The following is a 19,059-nucleotide window of genomic DNA, read 5'->3' as shown; positions in this document are numbered from 1 at the left end:
CAAACCACGATCCTAGGGTAAGAATTTTTACAAAATATCCCTCTGTATACGGGAATATGGTTCATTGTCGGTATATATATTTTTGGCGGGCTTATTTTTGCACATAGGAGATTGAAATTGTGCACAAACATTCAGCCTACCTAGTAGTATTTATCAGATTCTCTTCACATCTCTGCGTTAAAACAGGAGGGTCCAGAGGGGCTAAAAGTTGAAAAAAAGGATATTTTACCCAAAAAATCCCGTTTTTCGTCATTTTCCCGCATTAGATACATGACGGAGACACGTGAGTCATACCGTCTGAAAGGCAGTTCTATTCTAAAGAGAATGATGTGCAAACAATGGTCCTAGGGTAATTAGGGATGCGTCAGGGAATTTCTATCAAAGTATACTTCTGTATAGGGAAATATGGGGCATTTTCTGATTTTTGGCGGGCTTATTTTTTCACGTAGAAGATTGAATTTATGCACAAACATTCAGTCCACCGAGTAGTATTTACCAGACTTTTTTTTCAGATTTCTGCGTTAAAACAGGGGGATCCAGAGGGGCTAAAAGTTGAAAAAGGGATATTTTACCCCAAAAATCCCGTTTTTCGTCATTTTCCCGCCTTAGATACATGATGGAGACACGTGAGTCATGCCGTCTGAAAGGCAGTTCTATTCTAAAGAAAATGATGTGCAAACCATGATCCTAGGGTAATTAGGGATGTCTCAGGATTTTTTTTTTTTTTTACCTGAGGGTGTTTTGCTGTAATTTGGGGTATTGTGGAGATTCTTGATAAAATTTCTCCCGACTATTCAAGATAGAAGCTTGAAATTTGGCGCACACATTCAGTCTACCAAGTAATATTTATCAGAATTTTGGAAGATCTCTACGTTTACAGAGGAGCCCAAAATGTGAAAAAAATTTCCCTCCGAAATTTTCCTTTGACATCAATTTTCCCTCTTCTGATATATGATATGGGCATGCAAGTGGTACCATTTGAAAGCCAGCTTCATTCTAAAGAGAATGAACCATGATCCTAGAATAAATAGTGACGATGCAGTAGCTGCTTGACTGAAAGTCTAAAACATACCCCAAAAACCCAGTTTCCCTTAAGGGTTAATGTTGCTCACGAGAGGAAACACTGCTCGCATGTCTTCTCGTCTCGATATCGAGACCACAATAGATTTTTTAATAAGCAGCTCAGTTGGGAAGTAATAACTGAGCCGATGGCTAGAGCCGGCTTGCTTGGGGCGAACCATCAGCTCGAGCTGGCTTGGTTGGAATGAGCCATATGCTCGGTTCGGCACATCTGGGCCGAAGGCTTTAGCTGACTCGGTTCGGTGAGCTGTTGGCTCGTCTCACTTCGCGGTTCGGGTCGATAGTGAGTGAGAGGTTCGGTTAGGTTAGGTTAGGTTAGATTAGCAGTAATATTGCACATGTTGTTAGATGTAGACCTTGAAAAGAGGACAAATATTTAAGTACGAAATGAATACCAAAAAGAGCACGCATATTACTTCTAATTATTTAATAATTTGAAGATGATAATTAGGTTAGTTAATATGTAATGTTTAACGATTAATGGAAAGTACAAACGATTTGGTTAGGTTAGGTTAGGTTAGCAGTAATTTTGCACTTGTTAGGTTAGGTTAGGTTAGGTTAGCAGTAATATTGCACATGTTGTTAGATGTAGACCTTGAAAAGAGGACAAATAATTAAGTACGAAATGAATACTAAAAAGAGCACGCATATTACTTCTAATTATTTAATAATTTGAAGATGATAATTAGGTTAGTTAATATGTAATGTTTAACGATTAATGGAAAGTACAAACGATTTGGTTAGGTTAGGTTAGGTTAGCAGTAATTTTGCACTTGTTAGATGTAGACCTTGAAAAGAGGACAAATAATTAAGTACGAAAAGAATACTAAAAACAGCACGCATATTACTTCTAATTATTTAATGATTTGAAGATGATAATTAGGTTAGTTAATATGTAATGTTTAACGATTAATGGAAAGTACAAACGATTTCGTTATAAATTTCATTCCACGTTCTTTGCACGTGTGAGATTTTCTCCTGTGGATGTGTCTTGAGCCAAACTTGAACGTCGATTAAACGCCTTACCGCCCTCTTGGCATGTGCGGTTTTTTTCCTGCGTGGATTAACATGTGTGTAGCCAAAGTTGAACGTCGATTAAATGCCTTACCACACTCTTGGCATGTGTAACCTTTTTCTCCTGTGTGGATTAAGATGTGTCCAGCCAAATTAGAACGGTGATTAAATGCCTTACCACACTCTTGGCAAGTGTAAGGTTTCTCTCCTGAATGGATTAACATGTGTCTGGCCAAATTTGAACGTAGATTAAATGCCTTACCACACTCGTGGCAAATGAGAGCTTTTTCTCCTGTGTGGATTAACATGTGCCTAGCCAAAATAGAACGTTGATTAAATGCCTTACCACACTCTTGGCAAGTGAGAGGTTTCCCTCCTGTGTGAATTAACATGTGTGTGGCCAAAGTTGAACGTCGATTAAATGCCTTACCACACTCTTGGCATGTGTAACCTTTTTCTCCTCTGTGGATTAACGTGTGTCTAGCCAAATGTGAACGTTGATTAAATGCCTTACCACACTCTTGGCACGTGTGAGGTTTCTCTCCTGAGTGGATTAAGATGTGTGTAGCCAAATGTGAACGTTTATTAAATGCCTTACCACACTCGTGGCATGAGTGTAGTTTTCCTCCTGTATGAATTAACATGTGCGTAGCCAATCTTGAAAATACACTAAATTCCATTCCACATACTCCGCAGATGTGGGATTTTTCACCTATATGCACTAACTTACCGCTTGACAAAGTTGAACTTTGACTAAAGCGTTTATCACTCTTTTGGTACGTATCACGCTTTTCACTTTCCTGTGGCAGCATATGTCTTGACAAACGTGATCGATGAAATCCTTTGCCAAACTGCATCGAAGTATGTGATTCCCCATCTGAATGAGAAATTGTTTCCTTTAATGTAATAAACGTATCCTCTTCTCCGTGGAAAGCTAATACGTTAGAGTGCCTGTAACAAGTTCAACCAACAAGGAAATGTGAATGGAGATAATGATTAAGTAGCAACAAAAAATATAATCATTCGCTATATTTCATGATAAGATTATACCTAATTTGTTTTATTACATATAATATTGTAGAAATATGAAATGGAGTACCACAGAGAAGTCTCCATATCTCTCTATTCCCAAAATAAGAGGCTGTAGTTTGTTTCACTATATCAAATTGAACCATCATTTATATCGTGCCGGTCATAAGTCTTTGACCAGGTAATGGTACCTGCTTCTAAACAAATGCGCAGTATGAGAAATAAATCTCTCTTATCTGTGTTTCACTTGGAGAAAATATAAACTTGCGATCCAAAGGTTTAAGAGCAAGTCAACTTACTAATATAAAGTATACCGAAGATCTCTTACTTATATCATCATAAGAGGAACATGAAAAGCTTTTTGAATCGAATAAAAAAATAACATACAACATTCCAAGCTGAGGCTGAGAAACTTAACGTAACCAGACTAAAGACGAAACATTTACAGCGTATTGATCATGGTTAAATGTTCTAGGCGGTTGACCACCAATCTGGAGAATCTTCGACCGAATACACCTCGAGCATTTTTTTTTTACTTTAGGAATTTTGATGGCGATTGATCGAAGATAACACACGCTTTATTACATTCAAATATCTGAATACTCGTTTGTTTCAACACTTGAACTATCAAATTTTCAGGAATAATACTAGTAATAATAACAATTATGTCGAAGAATTAAAAACTTATTATCGCTCAGGTCATACCATTACAAGCAGAAACGTGATATTAGGCAAAATAGATTTCGGTTTAGTGTAATGTTGCCCATGAAAAGACGATTTTCTCATCTCGATTCTAAAACAAACAAAAAAAAATCGGGATGAGACGTAACATTTTGATGCTCGACCGGACAAGGTTAACTCACACTATCGTCACGCTTTGGAGATGAGAACCGAGACGTGACGAAAAGTATCGGAAACATTTCTCGTCTTATCTCGATTCTCGAAATTGTGCTTCTTTAAGCAACAATTGCTATGTAGACTGAATCTTATATATTATTTTGTTACTTTGTATTTCAGAGCTCACTGAATTATGGTCTGTGTGTATATTTTTGTAGCAAAGCTTTTATAATTACATCTGGAAACTAGGGATGGCCACACTTTCCGGAAAAACGGAAAACGGAAAATTTTCCGGAAAATCGGAAGGCGGAAAATTTTCCGGAAAAACGGAAACGGAAAATCGGAAGGCGGCAAATTTTCCGGAAAACGGAAAATTTTCCGGAAAATTAAAATGTTCACTTGGAATAGTGACATTGGTCTTCTTACATTAAGAAATATAACGAAAAATGCTACGCGAAAACAACCTGTAAATTAGGCAATGCTCTTCACCATCTAGTGCTAAAGAAACGGAACTCAAAATTAACAGTGGATAGGAGAGAAAAGGTCGAGTAAATCAGCGACAAAACATTCCTTCCTCCTACACCTATTTGTACACTTGCTTAATCATGTACTTTTTTGTTTGCGTGAGGGTTTGCAGATCATTCGTTTGCACCGGGAAATTCCCAACATGCGTGTGTTTCGGGGAATCCCCGATTATGCGTGTACCTGAGGGTAGAACTCTGGCAGTAGAGCTGGCAGTGTGTTATTAATACAACTGGTATGTTTATATTCCAACCATTTCTTCATTGCTTATCGTGATCACGGTGATCTGTCAAGGTCACACATCCTGGAGGGCCGGGGGCAGCTCCCTCAAAGTTCATGTGGACCCCGCATTCTATTTATAAATATACAATATTTTGCACAATTTGAATTCAGTTTGTCTTAAAACCCTCATATATACCTTCTGCATCTGAATGGATCCCCAAAGTTACAGAGAAATCGGCGCCCTAGATTGATTCTATAGAATCCACACGCAGTAGTATTGGCGGGAGTACACTACGTATTCCAACTGAGCTCAGGCGTTAGAACACCGGATTAACATTCAGAAGGCCGATGTTCGATTCGAGCACTCTATCGTCCCGATGAGTTTTTCTTCTGTAAGTTTATTACTCAGTTACATCCGACCTGTGTCATAGACTTTTTAACCCTAAGATAAATTCAGTTCTACTGATGTAATTCAATTTTACACTTTACCCTAGTGTTACCATCTTGCAACTATAAGCGTCACGAATTCCAAATACCGGTACTATTGACTATAAATACCATAGTATGTAGCACTACTTGAAACTAGCGCCAGCTATTCATATAATGATCTATTCCACATAATTCTCTTAGTAACTTTTTCCGCTAATTTCTCTTAAACTGAAGGACGATTCTACCTAGTCATCGATACATCAATTCAGTTCTCAATGCTGACTTATTATCTATGTTTCTGTATGCATTTGAAAGTTTTACTTATTATTAGAGCAACCCAAAAGCATACAAAGCATAAAAAGCATAATAGCTATTTACACATATGATTGGTACCTTGAACATGGTTGTGGCTGTCTAGGGGTCCAGAAGAAACTAATTTTAAAAGCATAATTTTAGAAAGTAAAGCATAAAGCATAATTTAAAAAATATAGCACAATTCTTTAAAAAAATCTCTTTAACTACAAGTTTAACATACTGTATTAATATTTTTAAGAAACAATATTTACAATGCAAAATCATTGAGAACATAACAATGCAACAATGAAAAGCTTATTTTTATTTCTGTAAACTTTTTGGTCTAATCTTTTGACGTGGAGAAAAGAATAAAGGACAAAAAGAAAACTTCCACCAACAATGAATAGTACACAAGAACTCCACACTATACTGTTATGTGTACCTCTTGAAGTTGGGCACTTTCTGTACTTATTGGTGGCATCTTTTACTTTCCCTTTCTGTATATATGCACCTCTAAGGCGCACACAAGTGATTAAAAAAAACTGACTCGAGTAAAGCCTCGCTTTACAATGCATTATGTAGTATTATTTATAAGTAGCTGACGTGCCGCTGCTTATTAAAATTTTACGGTCAAAATTACTAGAAATCCTATTCTAAACATACACAAATCACACTTATTTTCTGTAAGTTGGCCACTTTTTGATGGATCCGATGGTGGCCAACATAGACAGGTTTCACTTATCCGTTACTCTTTCACTTCTATAGAGATAAATGTTGAAAAAATTGTTAATTTGAAGCATTTCTAATTTGAATAGAAAGTTAAGGAAGAAGGTGGAAGGTATCGTCCGGACGCTGATCCGATCGCAGAAGAGCTGCTCGACATCTTATACACTTTTTCTCTATGAAAATTAAATAGCAGAATTATTAATCACTTACTAAACAACAGCTGCTACATACCTGTTACCATTTTCGTTTTGTAGCGATAAATGTTGAAACCGGAGACGGATAATTTTAACCACGTGCACTTTGAATTAAATTTCAACGGAAAAAATAAACATACTATTTGAATCGATTACAGGAAACTACAACGTGATAGATTTTAGCATTCTAACTCTACGAAAATAAGTATTGAAATTGGAAGTAATAGTAAATTTGAAGTACTTCCGTATTTGACGGTATCGTGAATAGTCATTATATATTGTATACAGACGCTGAGTCGCGTGCAGAAAACTGATTCTGGTTATCTGCTTGTTCTATGGCAACGGAAGTTGAAAACTATATCGAATCGGATGTAACAGTAAATTTGAAAACCGTTCGTTTTTGGGAGAGCTCTGTAGTAATCACGATATGTATAATTTAAAAATTGAAATGTTTCCAGAAAGCCGCACTTCACTGTCTGTTACCTTCTCAGTTCTGTAGGGATAAATGCTGAAATCAGAAATGGCTAATTTGAAACGCTCACGGTTTGAATAGAAGGTGGACGGAAGAGATGGACGTATTATTGAGAAGCTGAATCGATTGTACGAAACCGTATCTCGATATCTCTAATCGTCTTTACTCTACAGAAATCAGTATTGAAATTACAAGTTTAGAGAATTTCAGTAACCTCCGATTTTGTAACGTACTGTTGGTTATGATATGCCCACTACAAACCCTCAATCAGTTGCACAAACCATTTGTTAATGTCTGTTACGGTTTCCATCGTACAATGACAAATATGAACACCACAAATGGTTAATTTAAATCGCTCCGCCTTGAATAGGGCTTAGTGGAAATAAAAATAACTGGCAATAGCTGTTGAAGTTCGAAAGATGTTTCAAATAGAATGGTTGGGAAATTTTTCATTGTTCGTACCTGAGATATTCTTACATTCTCTGACGCTTTCTTCATCGGTTTGGTATTTCGTGTTGGAAGGCCTCACTTCAATTTTTACGGCCATATATGGCCGAGGAACAAGGACTGTTCACGTGATAATAATGTGCTTAGTGAATGCTCCTTTGAGTCTGATTTTCGGGACAATCACCAATTTCCACCTACCCACTTTTATAACTAAAAGCTTATTGGATAATAATTCTGGTCCGGACGCTAGGAGTGAACATCGGGTTTTTCACGGTTGGCCATATACAAGGTTTGGTTGCTAACTAGAACGCTCAGTGTGTGTGTGGTACGCCTGCCTGTTTGGCACTTTGCAGAGCACTCACCAAGGCGAGTGGGATCCGTTATTTTTCAAAAGTAATAGAAGGAAGCGCTCCCCTTGGAAGGGTTGAGCTAAAGTGAAAGTTTAATTTTGTGAGTTATCTCAAATGAAATAATATATACATATATAATACGTGCTAACGTTCTCAAGTTTGTCTGTAATATCAGTTTTTACGTAATGAACGTTTGAGTTCGAATCGTCGAGTAACAGGAACTACCAGCATCAGTTAAGACTATCACTCACTTATACCAGCGAAATTAACCTCCGTAGCTCCAAACTTATCCTAGCCTCCGCCCAAGGAACCTTCTGTGAACCTGTTATGTAGTGAATTCTACCCCAGGGCCCGAGTGATATCAGCTAACCGGTCGAAGATTAACTGTGAGTGGTTAAAACATTGCTTTGTTAATATATTTAAAAGCCACCACTTCGTTGAACGTACTCAAACAGAAATAAGAGAGGAAAGGTTAAAATAATCAAAGAACGTCAATAATAGTTTCTTGATTGCTTGTAATTTTCTGTGTCATTTTAATTGTATATTTCGTATCTAGGAATATTATACTTTTACATAGGCCCTGTGATTTATATTGTATAGTAATTTATGTCCGTTGATACTTTTGTCAAAATCTACCGTTTGTACATATTTTATTTTACGGTACTTACGTTTTATTGATCTGTGTGCCCAGATTCGGTTTCAATAAGATATAAGTGCGGAAGTGATCGTGACCTGCCGTGGTAAAGCTGGGGTAAATGCAAATGAATATTTAGGTTTACAGAATTTCAACACCGGCAGGGAAAAACACGATCACAGCTGAGAGGAGCGCAACAAAAATTTGAATTGAAAAGGTCTTGAAATAGAACGAATTGAAACTTTCTTTATAGTTTCCAGCTAGGGATATTCTTACACATTTCTAAATTGTACAAAGAACAAACTCTTAATTTGTTAAACTTAACTACTAAAAATGAAAATAAATAAATATTTTTTTTTCCGTAAAGGTGGTTGTAGAATAGTTGCAAGTAAACGGTAAAATCCGAAACAAGTTAGGAAAATATTTCCAATGCTTATCTCCTAAAAAATTTTTTAGGATCTTACAGAACGAATGGGCCTAGATATGAATCAAACAATTTCTTACTTTTTTATTTATTTGGGACGTGTTTCCAAACTGTAGTGATTATTGATGTCATTTTCGATTTCGAGTGGTGAATGTTTTAAGAATTGTTATAAATATTTTTATACATCAATGGAATCATTATGTATTGTTCTGGATTACTCAATAGGTTATGATTATTAATATATATTTTTCGGTTATATCTTTTGCATGCTATAATAAACAAATGATACACAATACGAATTTTTTGCACAGTATTTGATAAAAATTCTTATTATAATACTGTACAAACTTGTATTTTACCAGACGCCAGGCGAAATAACACTAGCTTCAGGTAAAAATTGCATATACAAACAATTTTGAAATAAGAAACTGATAAGAATAAATAAAAAAAACACATTCTTGCGATTTCCATATCTATTCCCGGTACATTTATAATTCCTTATCATAATTATAATAATAATTATTATTATAAAATTTAAGCAAAATAATACTAATTAGATACACCTACTGCGCCAAAAGACTATGGATTCGATACTGATAGCGGCCCCATTTGATCATTTTTTCATCTCTACTCCTCCTAATACTTTGGGGTCTTTCACATCTATAGTACCCTTTTCCATAATACCCATATAAGTGTATATTAACTTGCTGTTATAAATTAGTATACGAATCGAGCTTGATACTCCTAACGTGATGACAGACAGAGAGAAAGAGTAAATTAATAACATCTTCTTAGCACTTCCTCTTTCCCAGTTAAGGTTAACCAAATAATAATATATAATCTACTGTTTATTAAAAACTATGATGTCTTGCATAAAACTTTGAACTACCATAAGGCGGGGTTACATTGCACATCGGGCGTTACTTTGCACAAAATTTTAAGAGAGTTTCAGTTTTCTGTTGGGAAAACCATGAGCAGTAAAGAGGAAGTTTCAACTGCCACCGTAAGATAGAACATGTAACTGTATTTTGGCTATAATGTTGGCGGTTAAATTCAGTTCCAATTACCGAGAAAGTTTGTTCTTGTAGAGGTATTGAAAGCAGTCACTGTAAAGGCTGATAAAATTTGAAAGATATCATCGATAAGAATTTGCATCAAAGTTAAGTTAGTTTCGCAGAATACTATCATGTATAGTGGGACTTTGAGGCAGTAGTTGAAATTGAAATGTGTAACGTTTTAAAGTCATAAAAAACGTAAAACTGGGAGGTGTTTCAGCATCTACTCGCGGTTACTTTGCACCGGTCCAAGATAACACTTAGATAGGAAATTATTATCACTGGAGCCTCCTGTGTTTTAAATTTAGGTAAATTTCCTATTTACGTAGATGCCGGAATGAATTTTTTGTTAGAAAATAAATTGTGAACAGTAGCGTATCCAGAAAAGTAGTTTGAGAGGGGCTTGATTCAAAAAGACTGTTTTTTTTTTTTTTTGGGAGGGGAGTGGACTTGCAGCTTATACATGTAGGACTCACTAACAATAGATTTTTAGGCAAATCTTTACTTTCAGTCAAACAGTGACTGCAATCAATTCATCTGATCCGGTTACCGGAGCAGTTTACGAATCATTCCTAAGCTGCTCCCGGAACTGGATCAGATGAATCGGTAACAGTTACTGTCCGAGTCAAAGTAATGTACAATGTTAAGAATTATCCTGTAAGTACAAGGGCCAAAATGTTACTAAACACTATACCTAATCAATTTAGGTGAAGCGGTGACTATCAATATTGATATCTAAATCTAGTGCTTCCCCAACACCCTACTCAAGTACCATAAAAACATCCCAAAAACCAATATTTAGTCAAACCAGTACTATAAAGCTAACGTAAGAAGGAATTAAAAAAGATACTCATCACTAATTATAAATCAGAGCAGCATGACGAGGAAAAATAAATTACATCTCACCAAGATAATGGAACCACCAGGAACAAAACAAATATTTGTCAAATACTCAAATCCAAAGCAAATCAAGAATAAAAATAATATCAACTAAAAATGGAAAGCACTCACCGTTTCGCCATACCAGAACACTCATGAATAATGAACTCATAATTGATGATTCACGAAAAAATAAGATAGCAAGAACACATGTGCAATACTGAAGTTCACATTACTGAAAAATGTTCCTTTCCGCACAGACGTCGATTTATTAAAGCGAGCACACTTGTTATTATTACAAACATGACTTACAAATAAACACCCACTTTTACCATACGTCGGAAATATTTTCAGTCTTCGGCCATAACCATGACAGGTTTTCTCTAACTCAAATAAACCACACAATACTGCAAAGCGATATGAGTTAATATCCGAATCTAATACAAACTTATTTAAAAACGACAAGTTCAAATTAAATTCATGTTACGGTTTCTGAATCGCACTTGCTAACTCGATCGTCGCTATGAAACGAAAATTCAATTACCCGCTCACTGCATTCCACACATACAAGCAGACAGAACATGAGACGTCACAGTAACAAACTATTATATGACTACAGAGACACCTAGTGAGAAAAATCTTAACTACCACCAATTTTTCAAAAAGGATGTCACACAAAAAGCACGAACAGTTCTAACAAGTGACTCAGGCAGAAAGTTCCAGCAAGTGACTAAACCGATAAGAACCGATTAAAGTCACTGTTTGAGTCTAATTAAGTACTTGCCTTTAAAAAAAAATCATGCAATTTTGAGTCATGCAATCATGCAGCCTAAAAGTTACAAAACCCGTAAATCTTCCACTGATTACGGTTCAAATGATAAATTTGGACAAAAGGAATAACCAAATGAAATCAATTCACGAGGATAAATTTTCCTGTCCGTGAGTTGGCACTTTTGTGGGACATATGCTAAACTATTAGAATGTGGTTCCTGAGTCGGTACCAGAAAATACATAATTTTCTTTAAAAATATCGATATTTCAAACTAAGTACTGATACCGGTACCATCATTCTAATATCAATATTATAAAATGCATGCAGTTTTGTGTAGAAAGTAAAATGTTTAAATAGTGAAGGGAAAACATTGCACAGAAACGTATATTCAACATACTTTTTTGTATGTTGTGCAAAGTAACCCCACCATTAAAACATTACAAATTCAACAATTACATCAAAGTCCCATTATGCACACTAGTATTCTACGAAACTGACTTAATATTGACTGAAATTCTTTTAAAATTTAGCGGTCTTTACAGTGACTGCTTTCCATACCAGTTCAACAACAAACCCTCCCCGTAATTAGAACTGATGCTGACCCCCAACATTAACGCCAAAACACAGTTACAGGTTCTATCTTACAGGGTAGTTGAAACTTCATGTTTACAGTTCATGGTTTTACCGACAGAGGACTGTGAAACTCTTTTCATATTTTGTAGGTAGTAATGCCCAATGTGCAAAGTAACCCCTTGTTACGGTAGCTAGTAACAACTAATGATGGTTAAATTCCCGGGAAGATATTTTTAGGGAATATTCCCCAGAAGATTCCCAAAATGGGATGTTATCCGAGAATTTATGTACAATCAGAAAGAAAATTGCATTCTATTACTATATGATTTCAAAGTTGAATTAATTTTTATATCACAGCATATTATGACTGTTGTCCTAAGAGGATTCTTTAAAATATATATTCTGAACGGTACTATGTTACTTTATAACAGTTTATTATATTTAGAGAGTACGCATAAATGTATATTTATTTACAATATGTTCTATCAATTAAATATGTGGGAAAAAATTATATAGTAATAATTTAAATTTATATGTAAGTGGATTTGCTCAACTTGACTCTATCACTGATATTATAACACTTCAAATTTAAAAATGTTATAAACCAATTAGGTTGGGTAAATGCTAGAAGATACATGTCTCACCAATTTAAAAACATTTGCGCATACATATTTATGTTCACAAAATTTGCAAGATACTTACTTATCTTTATATTTTAGCACGTAACATTGCCTTACACGACCTTTCATTCTACCTATTTCTAGAAATTCCATACGTTAATTCACATGTAAAAGAAGTCCGAGTACCTCTTCAGAACTTCAAGTCAGAGGGACGAGACAGACCGACGTCTAGTATTAATGGTGGTTCAGGGTTTATTAATAGTACTTCATCTTATTTCTACATAATTCTAAATTACTTTACAAAATGGTTCTTTTTCATCATTTGTAAAGTAATACTTTGCTAATTTTGGCTGTTCTTTAGCATTGGGGGCCAGCTTTTGCACCTACTTTTTTGCGATATTCTATTCCGATGCGGCTGTTTTATAGTTTCATACGTTAAATTACGTTACCGACATTAAATTTAAACATCTTTGCAGACCGAGCGTTAGCGAATGAAGGCGGATTAGAGCCCCGCATGGCACGTTGTTTTCTATCTTCTTTACCAACAGTTCACGTTCTTGTCTCCCATAAATCACTTCCACTTACCTTACTGTTTTGTATAAATCCCCTACTTCCCTAAAAAAATGCGCTCCATTTTTTTTTTTTTTTTGGCTACTTGAACATCACTATCAACTCATTTCTTCCGTAAATCATACTATTTTTTGCTAGCTTTGGCCCCCCAATACTAAACAATTAGTTTACCTTTTAGTGAAAATGGAAATGGCACTTAAAAAATCATATTATTAGTTATATAAAGTACGTCAAATAATTTTAAATTTTTTAACCTCCAAATTCTTTAAAACCTAGAATTAAATCATAATATATTAAAACAAAGTAATTAGTCATATGGTTCTTATAATTTGGAAAATAAAGTAAAGAAATGGAAATAAATTCCTTCCCGGGAATTTATAGGCCAGGGAAAAAACCCGGGAATATTCCCATTTTTTAAATTCCTTCCCACCGGGAATATTCCTACTGGCCATCACTAGTAACAACTGTAAGCGAAATGAAATATCAAAATTGAATATGGCAAATCATAACACGGAACTAGAAAAATGTTCGGGAATGAAGTAATCCATATAATTAAGAAGTTACGTCCATAATATATTGTGTTACTTCGGAACACAAATATACAAGCAAAGAAAGCATTTCAGGATGTTACCTATAAAATAATTAGGAACGTACATGAACGCATTCAACACGTAATTCATATAAGTTATCCTAAATACAGAATTTTGCGTATCCTCGTTTACCCACATTCTGCGTAATGCCCTAATCTACATAGCAATCTTATTTTTACCGGCCATCTAGCACATGCTGGTTAGCGTTGTTTTTACAATAATTTACATATTATATACGTTCACTAAGCCCCTATATTGAGAAATGGAGGTCCATACCCTAGAAATGATTCCTGGGAATGTAAAAACTCGACTTCCTTGAAAGAAATGAGTGCAGCTATGAAGTGGATTGATGTATGGACCTCTACAATTAATGAACATTCATTGTTGGTTAAAATATTCTTTATCTTGTATTTTGCTTATGTCTTTCGAAGCCCTCCCGAAAAATGAGACTAGACCCATTTGAGCTAAATCCTAAGTAAAAATACAAACGTTCATAGCTTTTGTTCCAATATAATACATTCCACGTTTAGATTTGGAAAATTTTAGGATAATTACCATTCTCACGATTTGTTATTTTACACAAGTCTCCATATAAATATACAATATCGTCGAGCACCCATATTTTAAATATGTGCAACAATTAGTGACAAATGTGTAATCAATAATAAAGAAATAATTATTTTATCAAACTATGAACTACATAAAATGTGTATGAGTGGTATCAATCTTACTTTTATTTGGTATACAGCTAGTCTATGTGTGCTATGCCATTTCCAAATTGTAGGTTACTAACTTACGTTGGAGATATCTCGTATACCTAAATATTTCTCGTGAAGTATTGCTTTTAACCAACAAAGTTTCCGAACGCATGTAACCGTATTATCAATCTGAACCAGTTAGTATATGCAAAATTGAACATTACCTTTCTGGCCGAACTGAATTTAAACTTATTTTTGTTAATTGTTGGGAGTCATTAGAGTACGACGCGCAAGTCTCCTGAACCACTATTTTTCTTAGCGTTTCTATATTACTTTCAAATGCAGGATCTTCTACTGCTAATTCTGATTTCACCCTCTCAACTTTTGGTTTCACATCCAAAGAACACATAGTTGTATCCTTGTCCATTGTTTCCTCTCCTTCCGTTGTAGATAATATTAACTCTTTGTTGTCAGTCATCAGTTCGTAGGTCCACCCTTTCCCTTCGAGTGGATCTTCCTGAGGTAAGTCATAAGCAATTTCTTCTTTGCACATCAATTCCACCTTAAAAGACGCCTCACCAGCCATTGTGAATTGAAATATAATAAGAATTTAACACTGTTCTTATACTTCCCTTATATTTTATGTTGCCATGTTAACGAAATGATTTAAAAAAACGTTCACAACAGCGTTGCCAGGTCACAGTTCGGAATTATTCAAAACCTGATCGAAATTATGCTAGATTCGGTCAAATTATGCTAGATCCCCATAATTACTAATTCAGGAGTTTTAAAAGGAAAACCAAAACAAAGTTGAGATACGATAACATAACTTAAAATACGCAGAGCGCAAGAATGCGTGGATAGAACTCAATACTTCACGCAACAAAGCTTTAACTCAATAAACTAATGCAGTCGTTGCCAGACTCAATGGTGTATATATCGTATAAATGAATTCAAAGTGTTCATTCACATATTTTAAAAGAAAATTACCACGCAGCATAAGCGGAGTTGGGAATTGTCTGCTGGGGGGCAGATTTTTGGTTAGTCTCGGACCTTTCATTTCAGGAATAATGATGGTCATGAAGTCATAAATAAAGATGGTGAAGTTGTCAAAAAGTTGGGGGGAGAATGGCTGCCATAGCTTCGCTCAAGTCTCGCAGTTAAAGGATTAGAAAACCCTGGGTGGAGCCAAAAAAAAAGAAAAGAAAAAGCCCAAAGGCGTTTCTAAGTTCGGAAAATAATACTGCCTGTATGGTTTACCGACTATATGAATCAATGGGAGAGTATACATTTCTGCCGTTCTTTTTCTTCCCACGAACAACTTCTTTCACATCTCCAAGTTTTACGGCTTTCTAATAAACTTGCTCAAATTATGCTAGATTTGGACATGATGCTAAAAGCAAGATGCTAGATGCTAAAGATATGCAAATTATGCTAGATCTAGCATCATTATGCTAGATCTGGCAACGCTGGTTCACAAAAGCAACTTTATATTTCCAATCTTCTTCTTCTGCAGTTGCTTATTTCCTTATCCACGACGCTCTCCCGGCAATTGTTTGTTTGTTTATAGCAAGCATCACATAATATCATTACCACTGTATTGAACAAGAATATCGGCAATTTAGAAAGGTAATTAAACGTTTAAAATGTAATGATTTGAATAGTTGAAAATTGATAAAAAAAGTAACAAGATGAGTACAAAGTCATAAAACAGATAGAAAGTAGTTAGTATGATAATGTAAAAATACGTGAAAAAAGTGGGGATGCGCCACAGGACCACACTTCACAGGATCGACACGGCATACGACCGACAATTCAGCTCAGAAACCTGTTTCGGTGCTGTGTTGTGTCGATCCTGTGCCGTTTCGGTCCTATACCGTGTCGATCCTATGCCGTTTCGGTCCTGTGCCGTTTTGCTCTTACGCCGCTGTTCTGAAATAATTTAACTTTTAATCATGTGCCTAAAAAAATAATATTTTTATTATCTGTTTAATCTTTCCTCTTACAAATTATAAACTCCTGTCGATTCTATGCCTGTGCAACTTATATGCATAGAATACGTACGATCGAAACGGCACAGGATCGACACGGCATAGGACCGAAACGGCACAGGATCGACACGGCACAGGATCGACACGGCGCAGGACCGAAACGCCATAGGACCGAAATGACGCACGATCATCGCCACTGCGTAGGATCTATAAAACCAAAGATTTATTTCTCATAAAAGCAATAAGAGCCCTGTCAATTGATTTCAAAATATAAGAATTATAAGATATTTACTATATGAATATTAATAATTGTGAGTGACAAAAGAATGATAGTGCTAAATGGACAAAATGTAATTTCTTGTGTGCTTGGTCAAAAGCATTTCTATATGTATGGAATACTTATAATTATTATTATTATTATTATTATTATTATTATTATTATTACGTTTTAACTCGTTTTGAAATCATGGCCTGATTATCTGGAAAGTGAAAGCCATAAGAAATGTAAGCTAAGTAGTAATATAGAATACTTTTAACCCTTTGGGGATCCTATGGTACAATTTGTACGATACGGGTGTTTCATGCTACACTGCGTTATAACTTTTCTATTTGAGCTTTTTCGTCCGTTTTTTTTTTTCAAGTCCAGAGGCATTGTAGAAGACATTACGTATGGTTTCACACCTTCCTGCGTCCAGACATAGGAGCTGATGACGTCATAATTTTAAAATATATATTTTCTCTTATGAAGCCTATGTTCATGATTTTTTGGCGGGCTTAGTTTTGCACGTAGAAGATTGAAATTTTGCACAAACATTCATTCCACCAAGTAGTATTTACCAGATTTTTTTCTCAGATTTCTGCTTTAAAACAGGGGGGATCCAGAGGGGCAAAAATTTGAAAAAAGGGATATTTTAACCCCAAAAATTCCTTTTTTGGCATTTTGCCGCCTTAAATACATGATGGAGACACGTGAGTTATACCGTCTGAAAGGCAGTTCTATTCTGAAGAAAATGATGTGCAAACCACGATCCTAGGGTAAGAATTTTTACAAAATATCCCTCTGTATACGGGAATATGGTTCATTGTCGGTATATATATTTTTGGCGGGGTTATTTTTGCACATAGGAGATTGAAATTGTGCACAAACATTCAGCCTACCTAGTAGTATTTATCAGATTCTCTTCACATCTCTGCGTTAAAACAGGAGGGTCCAGAGGGGCTAAAAGTTGAAAAAAGGGATATTTTACCCAAAAAATCCCGTTTTTCGTCATTTTCCCGCATTAGATACATGACGGAGACACGTGAGTCATACCGTCTGAAAGGCAGTTCTATTCTAAAGAGAATGATGTGCAAACAATGGTCCTAGGGTAATTAGGGATGCGTCAGGGAATTTCTATCAAAGTATACTTCTGTATAGGGAAATATGGGGCATTTTCTGATTTTTGGCGGGCTTATTTTTTCACGTAGAAGATTGAATTTATGCACAAACATTCAGTCCACCGAGTAGTATTTACCAGACTTTTTTCAGATTTCTGCGTTAAAACAGGGGGATCCAGAGGGGCTAAAAGTTGAAAAAGGGATATTTTACCCCAAAAATCCCGTTTTTCGTCATTTTCCCGCCTTAGATACATGATGGAGACACGTGAGTCATGCCGTCTGAAAGGCAGTTCTATTCTAAAGAAAATGATGTGCAAACCATGATCCTAGGGTAATTAGGGATGTCTCAGGATTTTTTTTTTTTTTTTTTACCTGAGATCATGGTGTTTTGCGGTAATTTGGGGCATTGTGGAGATTCTTGATAAAATTTCTCCCGACCTTACTATTCAAGATAGAAGCTTGAAATTTGGCGCACACATTCAGTCTACCAAGTAATATTTATCAGAATTTTGGAAGATCTCTACGTTTACACAGGGCCGCTCCAGAGGAGCCCAAAATGTGAAAAAAATTTCCCTCCGAAATTTTCCTTTGACATCAATTTTCCCTCTTCTGATATATGATATGGGCATGCAAGTGGTACCATTTGAAAGCCAGCTTCATTCTAAAGAGAATGAACCATGATCCTAGAATAAATAGTGACGATGCAGTAGCTGCTTGACTGAAAGTCTAAAACATACCCCAAAAACCCAGTTTCCCTTAAGGGTTAATGTTGCTCACGAGAGGAAACACTGCTCGCATGTCTTCTCGTCTCGATATCGAGACCACAATAGATTTTTTAATAAGCAGCTCAGTTGGGAAGTAATAACTGAGCCGATGGCTAGAGCCGGCTTGCTTGGGGCGAACCATCAGCTCGAGCTGGCTTGGTTGGAATGAGCCATATGCTCGGTTCGGCACATCTGGGCCGAAGGCTTTAGCTGACTCGGTTCGGTGAGCTGTTGGCTCGTCTCACTTCGCGGTTCGGGTCGATAGTGAGTGAGAGGTTCGGTTAGGTTAGGTTAGGTTAGATTAGCAGTAATATTGCACATGTTGTTAGATGTAGACCTTGAAAAGAGGACAAATATTTAAGTACGAAATGAATACTAAAAAGAGCACGCATATTACTTCTAATTATTTAATAATTTGAAGATGATAATTAGGTTAGTTAATATGTAATGTTTAACGATTAATGGAAAGTACAAACGATTTGGTTAGGTTAGGTTA

The 19,059-nt window shown here is 35.8% G+C and overlaps 1 protein-coding gene across 1 annotated transcript; it reads right to left on the bottom strand.

Annotated features, from left to right (window-relative positions):
- Nucleotides 1–1,062: 1,062 nt before the first annotated feature.
- On the bottom strand, nt 1,063–15,131 carry LOC145682370 (uncharacterized). The gene is made up of 2 exons (XM_081753947.1): nt 14,656–15,131; nt 1,063–3,045 (listed from the first exon to the last, which is right to left on the bottom strand). Exons 1-2 carry the CDS (start codon nt 15,015–15,017, stop codon nt 2,103–2,105), a joined length of 1,305 nt encoding a protein of 434 aa, XP_081610073.1. The 5' UTR covers nt 15,018–15,131; the 3' UTR covers nt 1,063–2,102.
- Between the last annotated feature and the right edge of the window lie 3,928 nt (nt 15,132–19,059).

The sequence above is a fragment of the Thermobia domestica genome, chromosome 3, assembly GCF_964235325.1.
Source record: "Thermobia domestica chromosome 3, izTheDome1.hap1.1, whole genome shotgun sequence".
Taxonomy (NCBI): domain Eukaryota; kingdom Metazoa; phylum Arthropoda; class Insecta; order Zygentoma; family Lepismatidae; genus Thermobia; species Thermobia domestica.
The sequence above is the reverse complement of the archived record's forward strand: the minus strand, read 5'-3'. Positions and strand labels throughout refer to the sequence as shown.

What these genes read in the sequence shown, in the direction of transcription:
- LOC145682370 (XM_081753947.1), bottom strand. Translation starts at nt 15,017, where the DNA reads ATGGCTGGTGAGGCGTCTTTTAAGGTGGAATTGATGTGCAAAGAAGAA. An exon ending in AATTCAGTTCGGCCAGAAAG is followed by an intron (nt 3,046 to 14,655) that starts GTAATGTTCAAT and finishes AACTTGTTACAG; the next exon opens with GCACTCTAACGTATTAGCTT.